At 34.8% G+C, this 12,742-nt stretch overlaps 1 protein-coding gene across 2 annotated transcripts in view; it reads right to left on the reverse strand.

The window, feature by feature from the left end:
- Positions 1–12,742, reverse strand: part of MAN1A2 (mannosidase alpha class 1A member 2) — a 151,852-nt gene that overhangs the window by 92,471 nt on the left and 46,639 nt on the right. For both annotated transcript variants that reach the window (XM_065906143.1, XM_065906135.1), the window contains exon 3: positions 10,849–10,945. In XM_065906143.1, coding sequence (XP_065762215.1) covers positions 10,849–10,945 — 97 coding nt within the window. The remainder of the gene's footprint in view (positions 1–10,848; positions 10,946–12,742) is intronic.

Raw genomic sequence — 12,742 nt, forward strand, 5'->3', positions numbered from 1 at the left:
GACATCTTTGCCTAGTTCACAGTCTTCAGGGAGAGTGTCTAGTCTCTCAACATTAAGTATGTGGGGATTCTTTTTCTATTTGTTTGGTTTTGGGTATGTGTCAGGGGAGCGAGGGTAGGTGTATTTTAATGCTTTTTATCAGGCTAAGAAAGTTCCCCTCTAGTTCAAGTTTGCTGAGAGTTTTTATTATGCTTTTATTATGGATGGATGTTGAGTGTTGTTAAATGCTTTTTCAATACCCACTGAGAAGATCATATAATTTTCCTCTTTTAGTTTCTTAATATCTTCAAATAATACTGACTAAGTTCCAAAGGTTAAACCAACCATGCATTCCTAGGATAAACCCCACTGGATCATGAGGTGTTATTCTTTTTACATACTGCTGAGTAAGATTTACTAAAATAAATCTAATCTGGTCAAAGATTTTTATGTCTATTTTCATAAAGGAACCATGGTTTATGAACATGGTTCATAAAGGAACCATAAGGAACAATGGTTTATAAGTTTCCTTTTATTGTAATACCATTGTCTGGTTTTGGTAATAGAGATTTGGCGGTGGCACCAAGGAGATATATATATTAGGTGTAAATACCTAACAAGAGCACTTCAAAATATATCAAGTAAAAGCTGACAGAACTGAAAGGAACCAGAAAGAAATCCAATATAGAGTTGGAAACTTCAATACCCCTAACCTAGTAATTGATAAAACTATAGACAGAAAATCAGCAAAGACAGAGGAAGCCTGAACAAACCCATAAACCAATGAGATCCAACTGACATTAACAGAACATTCTATACCCAGTAACAGTCACTATATATAATACACATTCTATTCAAGCATAAATGGAACATTCACCAAGACAGGCCATATTCTGAGTCAAAAAGTAAATCTTAAATAAATTAAGACTTAAAGAATTGTAAGCACACAAAGTATATTCTCTAACCATGAGTATGTGTGTGCTCAGACTCTCAGTCACTTCTGACATTTTGCAACCCCATGGACTGTAGCCTGCCAGGTTCCTCTGTCCATGGAATTTTCCCAGCAAGAATACAGTGGTGGGTTGCCATTTCCCTCTCCTGAGGATCTTCTTGAGCCAGGGATTGAGCCTGTGTCTCCTGCATTGGCAGGGGAATTCTTTACCATTGTGCCATTTGGGAAGTCCATTCTTTGACCATGATGGAATTAAATTAGAAATCAATAACAGAAAGACAAAAGAAGAATCTCTAGGCATTTAGAAATTAAACAACTTAAGCTAAGTTTTTAAACATACTGAATTGAGTAAAAATGAAAACACAATATATCAAAATCTTTCAGATGCAGATAAAGCAGCACTTAGCAGAAAACTACTTGGCACTAAATGCTTACACTGGAAAAGAGATCTCAAATCTATAATCTAGGTTCCTAGTTCAAGAAACTAGAAACGCAAGAACAAAAGCAACCCAAAGCACGCAGAAGAGTAGAAATAACAAAGAGCAGACATCAAAGAAAATTAAAACATAAAGGAAACATAAGAAAATCATTGAAACCGAAAGCTGCTTCTTTGAAAACATCAATGAAATTGATAAACTTTTAGCAAGAATGACAAAGGAAAAAAAAAAACATAAATTACCAATATTAGGAATAAAGGGGGATTATAACTACAGCTACCATAGATATCAAAAAGATACTATTACTCCAAACAACTCTATGCACATAAAAATCAATGGCTTAGATGAAACAGACCAATTCCTCAAAGCCGTCAATTACCAAAACTAACCTAAAGTGAAACAGATATTAAATGGCCCTTATAGCGATGTGAAATAGAGAAACTGAAATTGTAGAAGCTGTAGTTGAAAATCTCCCAGAAAAAAAAGCTCCACATGCAGATGGTTTCACTGGCAAATTATATCAAAAACTTAAGAAAGAATACCAAATCAACAGTACAGAAAAACGAAGAGCAGAGAAAACTTCCAAACTCAGTTTATTACACTGATACCAAAACAAGACAAAGACAGTACAAGAAAAATACAAAACAATATCCTTCCCTAAATATAAATGCAAAATCCCCAACAAAGTATTAGAGATAATTAACAAGGTAAGAAATAACAAAAAGAATACCTGGAAGATAAAAGGCACATTCAAAAAAGCACTGTAAAGAACAAACAATATTCTTTTCCAAATCAAAATTCTTTCAAATGTAAGATCTATCCCTAACAAAAATCTTTCAATTCTCCAAAGTATCTAAGTAAACCTAATTCATCATGACTATTAATCACTGCTGGAAAAATTATTATCAGTGGTAACCTATGTCCAGCAACATTTTCCTCTCCCCACTCACAGGTCCAGGGCTGAGCCCTAACTAGACAAAATCAAACCAATCTATCCTGCTAAGATGTCAATCTGAAGATATAAACACACAGAGGAAAACAGAGGAAAGAGATAAAGAAAAATGCTTAACTGGAATCAGATCTACTCTAGAACATCACTGAGCTCATTAAATTTTTTTTTTAGTTTAAGCCATTTTGAAATAAATTTTCTGTTATCTGTACAAAATGAAACCTTGATGCCAACCAAATACAAACTAGACAGAAGTCAGAGGAATATGATTTCAGTTACCATATAAAAGAATGTTTTAATAATCAAGGCTAAGAAAAAGAAAATGGACACATTTTAAATTTCCTTATAATCTAGAATATTATGAAAAGCGAAAGTGCTGGTCACACTCGTGTCTGACCCTTCACAGCCCCATGGACAGTCGCCCATCAGGCTTTTCTGTCGATGGAATTCTCCAGGCAGGAATACTGGAGCAAGTAGCCATTCCCTTCTCCAGGGGATCTTCCCAACCCAGGGATCAAACACACATCTCCTGCACTGCAGGCAGATTCTTACCATCTAAGCCACCAGGAAGGTTCGATTCCTGCCTATATGCTCCTATAGTAATAGGTTAAGATTTTTAAAGTTTCTTCCAACTTTTACGATTCTAATTTTATAAAGGCATATGGAATCTGGGATATCAAACGAGACACTATGATCCTTCCCTTAGAAGGATCTTCAACAAAAAAGCTAAAAACAGATTAAAAAAAAAAATCCCAAATAATACTCACTAGCAAGAATATGAGATGTAGAAAAGGAACAAAGTAGGAAAAAGTCAAACTCCTTTTATTAATCCTTTAGTAAACTAACTTCATAACTAAAACCATCAGACAAAACAAACAATAAAGGATTCATTCCTACTTAGTTTATTCCGCTGGAAGAAAAATGTAACCCCTCAAATATTTTTCTAAAAGTATCAATATAAGCACTTAATTTTGACTACTGAAAATAATATAGATTGTATTTTCATTTTTTCTACCTTTTCAGTACAATTTTGTCATAATAGATTTTTCCCATGTGTTGGTTTTTTTTTTCCTGTCTTTAAAGTTAGCTGAAGCAGAATTAGAAGCATGAACTTCAGCACAAAGCTGCCTATAATCAAAATCTGGCTCCATTGTTTACTAGCTGTACCACCTTGAGTAGGTTAGTTAACCCTAACTGTGCCTCAGTTTCCTCCTCTGTAAAATGGGAATAATAATAATAGTACCTGCCTCATAGTGTTCTGAGAGTACTAAATAAGCCCACTCACATAAATCACTTATATCAATCCTTGGTATATAGCATGCTTATTATTCTGCTCGGCTTACCATAACAAAACACCATCCACTATGAGGCTTAAACAACAAAAATTTCTTTTCTCACAGTTCTGGAGATTAGAAACCAAGAGCAAGCTTCCAATCTTTAGAGGAACAACTTCCTCTTGGCTTGATGTCTACCTTCTTGCTATATGGTGCCCACTCAGCCTTTTCTTAGTGTATGTGCAGCAGGAGAAAGGAGTTTGGGTGCATTCTTTAAGGGTTCCATCCCTTTCTGATTAAGGCTCCTAGTTTAATCTTAATTACCCCCTAAACACTATCTCCAAATATAGTCACAATGGGAGGTAGAGCTGCAATATGAATTTTGGGGCACAAGATTCAGCCTACAGGAGTAATACTGTAATACAGGAGCAATACCGGAGTAAATACTGTTGATGCTGCCACTAGTAATGTGTATGTAACTATTGTTACTAGTAATGTAACTAGTAATGTGTATGTAACATACCCACAATGGAAAATACACTTTTACTCACAAACCCAATTACAGAATCTCTAAAGCAAATAACTGCCCTCATACCTCAATAAAAAGGTAGACACTTTATTGGAAAATATTTAACTAATACTCATTACAAGATCATCCCTCAGAAATAACAAACCAAAACTGACAAAATCTTCCTTCTGTACCAAGTGAAAAGACTAATTTTGTAAAGTCACCCTTTCTAACTGTAGGCTCCTTTAATTTCTATGATCTCACAAATAACTTTGCTTATCCAGTAAACCAGTTTAAGTGCTCCTAATGACCAACCAGTAAGAACTCACCTGACAATAATCTGAACCTGTCATTGCTCTGGTCATCATTTACCAACCTAACCAAACAGTCATCTACGAAGGTCACTTATGAAGAAATCTGACAAATTAAAACCACTTTTCATAAGGGAATTCCCTGTAGGCCCAGTAGTTAGGACTCCAAACTTTCACTGACATGGGCCTGGGTTCAATCCTTGGTCAGGGGACTAGGATCCTGCAAGTCATTTGGTGTGCTGCACAGCCATAAATAAATAAATAGCAAAACCACGTTTCATAAAAATGCTATTTTTAAAAAGAGAAAACATTAAGTCAAAACTTACCCATTAGGATTTTAACAAAATCACATCTATTTAAGAAGGAAATGGGCTTGTCTGGTGGCTCAGATGGTAAAGAATCTGCCTGAAATGCGGGAGACCTGGGTTCGATCCATGGGTCAGGAAGATTGCCTGGAGAAGGGCATGGGTACCCACTCCAGTATTCTTGCCTGGAGAATTCCATGGACAGAGGAAACCAGCAAGCTATATAGTCCACAAGGTCGCAAAGAGTTTGACACAACACAGCAACTAACACTTTCAGACTTTAAAAAAGAAACAACCATTTTGCTCACTGAATGAATTATATTGACTCATAAGGAATAAAATTTTAAGAAGTTACCTGAAAGCTCATTTATCTTTAAATTCAGCAATCATACCTTACAGTTATCATCATGATTAAGTAAAATAAATGTATGTTATTTATCTACTACCTCGCCTAAGACCATACTATTTGATAAGTCTTACTTACTATATTAGATGTTCTGAGAAATAAGATTCAAAAAACTAAACAGAAAATTAACATCCAACTCATTTTCAAAGGGCTCAGAGTTTACCACTGAGTTTAATACAAATGGATAGTTAGTTGCAGAGAGGATCTAATTTTAATTAATCACTAAATATCTTTTACTGTGCTAATGTCTCACTGTGGCCTCCACAAAGCAACAGTAACTCTTAATTCTGTGACCTCTGCTAAGGAAATAAACTGTACTTCATTAAGTGATAGATGCTAAATTAAACGTCATATGTGAGATCTTTCATATGTGTGTCTTTCATTACCTAAAGAAAAATTTTTTTCATTATTCCTCCATCCCAACATCTCCCAAACCCAGGAGAAATTATCTATTCAGTCATTTTCTTTTTTGACAGGGAACAATCAAGCATTGAAAAAATTACGAGGTATCACTGCACAGGAAAAATTCTTCCACAGTCACAGTAAAAAAACAGTTATTACTGTGGTGTTGCATTACAATTAGTGAAGATGATTGCACTGCATGTGGCTGACAAATGTGCTTTCTGGTTCCATTAGTATTTTCTCGCCTTCATCTACTGCTATTTCAAAGATATCCATCACATCAAGAAGTACCTAAAGTGAGAGAAAGATGTGAAGACTCTAAAGAACAACTTGATAATTCTTAAGACTTACTCTTGGGTTAAGTAAAAGTTATTAAGGTAGTTAATTAATACTGTTTTAAATTGAGAAATTTAACAAGTGAACTGAACTCAAGTGAGGTAGAAAGTTATTAAATTCAAGTTTAAAAAAAAGCTCTTCCCCAAACCTGCATCCACACCCACGCTGTTAATTTCTCCCTTGGAACTGTGAATATACTGTACATTTACTCAATTTACCAACTGAATCACCTTGGGCATGTTACCTTTTTTTTTTTAAACATACATAACTAACACTACTGGAATTTCCTATTCTTTTCCTCCCCTGCAATGTGTGAGTATCAGAATTGGGGTTATGTTGGAGAAAAACAATTACAAATAGGTACCTACCTTTCTTATACTAAAGAAAAACAATGCAGAAAAAGCTTCAAAATACAAACAAATGACTAAAACATCTGTATGCAAATACAAAATTTATCACTTATCTGTGATAACTAAATCTTGACTGAAACTTGCAAAAAACTACACTTTGCTTCAAATTATAGTTCCAAAGAAATACAGTTGTTACTGTTGTTTAGTCACTAAGTTATGTCCGACTCTTTTGTGACCCCATGGACTGAAGCCCATGAGAAATAAAGAAGTCCCCTTTATCTCAAGGTGCCCAGATACCTGGAACCCTGGAGAGTACCAAACTCTACTTGTTTTTTTCCTATACATACATATCTATAATAAAGTTAAATTTATAAATTAGGCACAGTATGAGACTGACAATAACTAATAATAAAAAGGGATAATTATAGTAATTTACTGCAATAAACATTGTGTAGATGTGGTCTCTCTCTCTTCCTTAAAAGATCTTACTGTACAAATGTAAAGACTTCTCCATCTTAACTAAACACTTAATTGCACTACGGCTATAACCTGTGCAGTCTGAAGCACAACAGCAAAACTAGCACAAATTTCCCTCCTCACAATTTCATGATTAGAATATTTATTCTCACCTTAGATCTTAACCTCAGCATACAGTCCTTATTAAGTGAAGAACTTTCATCTTTTCACTTAAAGAAAGCACTTTACAGTTTCTCTTTGTCAAATCCAAATTGCTGGATCACTACTCTTGTGTTGTGGGCCTAATATTAAGTAAAATAAGGACTACCTGAACTCAAGCACTGTGATATCTCCACGGTTGATCTGATAACCCAGATAGATGGCTAACTAACAAGTAGGATATGCTGGACAAAGAGATGGTTCATACCCCAGGCTGGAAAAAGCACAAAATTTAAATTTATGAATTATTTCTGAAAATTTCCATTTAATATTTTCAGACTGAGATTGACTATAAGTAAATGAATAGAAGAAAACAAAAGCTTAGATAAGCAGGGACTACGATACACAGGTTTGAGAAAGTAACTAAAAAGTTAGATCCTATTTTTTTTCCTTTTATTTACTTATTTTTATTATTTTAATTTTTTTTCATTTATTTATATTAGTTGGAGGCTAATTACTTTACAATATTGTAGTGGTTTTTGCCATATATTGATATGAATCAGCCATGGATTTACATGTGTTCCCCATCCTGAACCCCCCCTCCCACCTCCCTCGCCATCCCATCCCTCTGGCTCATCCTAGTGCACCAGCCCTGAGCACTTGTCTCATGCATCCAACCTGGACTAGGGATCTGTTTCACAATTGATAATATACATGTTTCAGTGCTATTCTCTCAGATCAGATCATCTCACCCTCACCTTCTCCCACAGAGTCCCAAAGTCTGTTCTATACATCTATGTCTCTTTTTCGGTCTTGCATAATGGGTTATCGTTACCATCTTTCTAAATTCCATATATATGTGTTAGTATACTGTATTGGTGTTTTTCTTTCTGGCTTACTTCACTCTGTATAATGGGCTCCAGTTTCATCCACCTCATTAGAACTGATTCAAATGTATTCTTTATAACGACTGAGTAATATTCCATGGTGTATATGTACCACAGCTTCCTTATCTATTCGTCTGCTGATGGGCATCTAGGTTGCTTCCACGTCCTGCCTACTATAAACAGTGCTGCAATGAACATTGGGGTGCACGTGTCTCTTTCAGATCTGGTTTCCTTGGTGTGTATGCCCAGGAGTGGTATTGCTGGGTCATATGGCAGTTCTATTTCCAGTTTTTTTAAGGAATCTCCACACTGTTTTCCACAGTGGCTGTACTAGTTTGCATTCCCACCAACAGTGTAAGAGGGTTCCCTTTTCTCCACACCCTCTCCAGCATTTATTCCTGGTAGACTTTTGGATAGCAGCCATTCTGACTGGTGTGAAATGGTATCTCATTGTGGTTTTGATTTGCATTTCTCTGATAATGAGTGATGTTGAGCATCTTTTCATGTGTTTGTTAGTTATCTGTATGTCTTCTTTGGAGAAATGTCTGTTTAGTTCTTTGGCCCATTTTTTGATTGGGTCATTTATTTTTCTGGAATTGAGCTTCAGGAGTTGCTTGTATATTTTTGAGATTGTCTGTTGCTTTGTTTGCTTTTATTTTCTTCCATTCTGAAGGTTGTCTTTCACCTTGCTTATAGTTTCCTTTGTTGTGCAAAAGCGTTTATGCTTAATTAGGTCCCACTTGTTTATTTTTGCTTTTATTTCCAATATTCTGGGAGGTGGGTCATAGAGGATCCTGCTGTGATTTATGTCGGAGAGTGTTTTGCCTATGTTTTCGTCTAGGAGTTTTATAGTTTCTGGTGTTACATTTAGATCTTTAATCCATTTTGAATTTATTTTTGTGTATGGTGTTGGAAAGTGTTCTAGTTTCATTCTTTTACAAGTGGTTGACCAGTTTTCCCAGCACCACTTGTTAAAGAGGTTGTCTTTTCTCCATTGTATATTCTTGCCTCCTTTGTAGAAGATAAGGTGTCCATAGGTACGTGGATTTATCTCTGGGCTTTCTATTCTGTTCCATTGATCTATATTTCTGTCTTTGTGCCAGTACCATACTGTCTTGATGACTGTGGCTTTGTAGTATAGTCTGAAGTCAGGCAGGTTGATTCCTCCAGTTCTTCTTCTTTCTCAATATTGCTTTGGCTATTCGAGGTTTTTTGTATTTCCATACAAATTGTTAAATTATTTGTTCTAGTTCTGTGAAAAATACCATTGGTAGCATTGAATTTATAGATTGCTTTGGGTAGTATACTCATTTTCACAATATTGATTCTTCCAATCCATGAACATGGTATATTTCTCCATCTATTTGTGTCCTCTTTGATTTCTTTCATCAGTGTTTTATAGTTTTCTATATAAAGGTCTTTTGTTTCTTTAGGTAGATATATTCCTAAGTATTTTATTCTTTTTGTTGCAATGGTGAATGATATTGTTTCCTTAATTTCTCTTTCTGTTTTCTCATTGTTAGTGTATAGGAATGCAAGGGATTTCTGTGTCTTAATTTTATATCCTGCAATTTTACCATATTTACTGATTAGCTCTAGTAATTTTCTGGTAGAGTCTTTAGGGTTTTCTATGTAGAGGATCATGTCATCTGCAAACAGTGAGAGTTTCACTTCTTCTTTTCCTATCTGGATTCCTTCTATTTCTTTTTCTGCTCTGACTGCTGTGGCCAAAACTTCCAAAACTATGTTGAATAGTAGTAGTGAGAGTGGGCACCCTTGCCTTGTTCCTGACGTTAGGGGGACTGCTTTCAATTTTTCACCATTGAGGATAATGTTTGCTGTGGGTTTGTCATATATAGTTTTTATATGTTGAGGTATGTTCCTTCTATTCCTGCTTTCTGGACAGTTTTTATCATAAATGGATGTTGAATTTTGTCAAAGGCTTTTTCTCCATCTATTGAGATAATCATATGGTTTTTATCTTTCAATTTGTTAATGTGGTGTATTACATTGATTGATTTGCATATACTGAAGAATCCTTGCATTCCTGGGATAAAGCCCACTTGGTCATGATGTATGATCTTTTTAATATGCTGTTGGATTCTGTTTGCTAGAATTTTGTTAAGGATTTTTGCATCAATGTTCATCAGTGATATTGGCCTGTAGTTTTCTTTTTTTGTGGCATCTTTGTCTGGTTTTGGTATTAGGGTGATGGTGGCCTCATAGAATGAGTTTGGAAGTTTACCTTCTGCAATTTTCTGGAAGAGTTTCAGTAAGATAGGTGTTAGTTCTTCTTTAAATTTTTGGTAGAATTCAGCTGTGAAGCCATCTGGTCCTGGGCTTTTGTTTGCTGGAAGATTTCTGATTACAGTTTCGATTTCCATGCTTGTGATGGGTCTGTTAAGATCTTCTATTTCTTCCTGGTTCAGTTTTGGAAAGTTATACTTTTCTAAGAATTTGTCCATTTCTTCCAAGTTGTCCATTTTATTGGCATAGAGCTGCTGGTAGTAGTCTCTTATGATCCTTTGTATTTCTGTGTTGTCTGTTGTGATCTCTCCATTTTCATTTCTAATTTTGTTGACTTGATTCTTCTCCCTTTGTTTCTTGATGAGTCTGGCTAACGGTTTGTCAATTTTACTTATCTTCTCAAAAAAACCCAGCTTTTAGCTTTGCTGATTTTTGCTACAGTCTCTTTTGTTTCTTTTGCATTTATTTCTGCCCTAATTTTTAAGATTTCTTTCCTTCTACTACCCTGGGGTTCTTTATTTCTTCCTTCTCTAGTTGCTTTAGGTGTAGAGGTAGGTTATTTATTTGACTTTTTTCTTGTTCCTTGAGGTAAGCCTGTATTGCTGTGAACCTTCCCTTATCACTGCTTTTACAGTGTCCCATAGGCTTTGGGTTGTTGTGTTTTCATTTTCATTCATTTCTATGCATATTTTGATTTCTTTTTTGATTTCTTCTATGATTTGTTGGTTATTCAGAAGTGTGTTATTTAGCCTCCATATGTTGGAATTTTTAATAGTTTTTTTCCTGTAATTGAGATCTAATCTTACTGCATTGTGGTCAGAAAAGATGACTGGTAGGTCCTATTTTTAAAATGAAGGTAGAAAATGAAAACAGTAAAAAAGTAACCTTACCAAATATATTAGTGGAGTGTCCTTTCCTTGCAATAGGTCTAAGTTCATTATGCCCCCATCCATATATCCTGTAATTATCCCAGGCATGTTTCATCATCTGAGAAAAGAAAAATTATAACCCATCAATTTACATTTTTCACAGAATGTTATCCTTATAATTCATGCAATTTAAAGATTCTATTACTATATCCTTACACATTCTCCTGTATCTCCTACATTAGTATATTATTCTGTTAACATTGGTATCAATATGAAAACATACATAATCATGTTTAACTTAAGTCTACACAACAGAACAAAAAATTAGGTGTAATAAAGAACCTCTTTTTATTGGGGAGCAAAGTGTCTGTTTGGCATTCTCTCCTTTTAGGAACTGCCAATCCTTTCAGAAACAGCTTCCCTTCCCTCACTGTGACCATGACAGAGCCATCAAAAACAGGCTCTGATTCCACAATCAATGAACACAGCCTGATTTTAGACCAAAGATCAGCAGACTCTTCCTATAAAGTAAGAATTTTAGACTTCGAAGTCTATACGGTATATATGCTAACCAGTAAACTCAGCTGTTGTAGCAAAAAGCAGCCCTGGACAATATGTAAACAAATGAGCATCACTGGGTTCCAATTAAACTGTATTTTTTTTTTTAACTGTATTTTTAAAAATCAGGAAGCAGGCAGAATTTGGCCAGCAGGTTGTAGCCTGCCAATCCTTGACCTACACTATGTGACTGGGTACATGTGATTCAGTAAAGGCAATCAAGTCCTTTCACACATATTGTTATAGATACCATGAGACAAAAGGACTCTCTTGTGCAATCTCAAGATCTATGCAATATATAATCCTGGAGCTGATGGGGGCTAACTCTCCCAACATGGAGAAATGAGGTAACAAAAGAAAATAGAGATATACATATCTGTTGATAATAACATCTACAGGGTTGGACTGAGCCAAATTTGAAGCCCTGGTTTAGAGCCCCTAAGCTAATAAATATTTTTATATCAATTAGTTTGAACTGAGTTTTTTACAACCCAGTGAGTACTAAGCTATACAACAGCAGAGTATTTAATTAAATATCAGTTGAATTATGTAATAGTAACTTATGGTGTATCAAACATAATATTCATTAAAACATTTCTCAACCTTTTTTTGCAGCCTGCATTACTCAGACACAAAAACTAGGCAAAAATATTACAAGGAAATTAAAAATCAATATATCTTAAAAACACAGATGCAAAATTCCTTAACAATTCCTTAACAAAAATTAACAATAAATAAAAAGGATACTACACAATGACACTGTGCAATTTAAGTCAGGAATATAAGTGGAATTTAACATTCAAAAACCTATCAATATATTTCACCATGTTAACAAATAAAAAAGAAAAAAAACATACAATCATCTTTTTAGATGCAGACAAAGCATCTGTAAAATTCAACACCCAGTCATGATTTTAAAAAAAAACTCTCAGAAAACTAGAACTACAGGGCAACATCCTCAACTTACTAAAGGGCATCTCCAAAAAAACCCTACAGCAGTCATCATACATAATGGCAGAAGACCCTACTCCTAAGGTTGAGAACAAATCAAATATGTGCATGCTCACCACTTCTTTTCAATAATGTACTGAAAGCCCTAGCCAGTGCAAAAAGAAAAAGAACAAAAGGCATAAAAATCAAAAAGGAAAAAGTACCTCTATTCACAAAGCATATGCCTATGGACAAGGAAAACCCTTGTTTTTTTAAGCAATCTTAAAAACCCAATAAAACTAAAAGATGACTTCAGTAACAAAAACTTCAAGTTCAGCAAACTAAAATCAAATACATTTCTACATGCTAGTTAAGATCAGAAATGGAAATTCAAAAACAATTACATCTATAAGACATCAAAAAACAT

Source organism: Muntiacus reevesi, chromosome 1 (genome assembly GCF_963930625.1).
Source record: "Muntiacus reevesi chromosome 1, mMunRee1.1, whole genome shotgun sequence".
Classification (NCBI taxonomy): domain Eukaryota; kingdom Metazoa; phylum Chordata; class Mammalia; order Artiodactyla; family Cervidae; genus Muntiacus; species Muntiacus reevesi.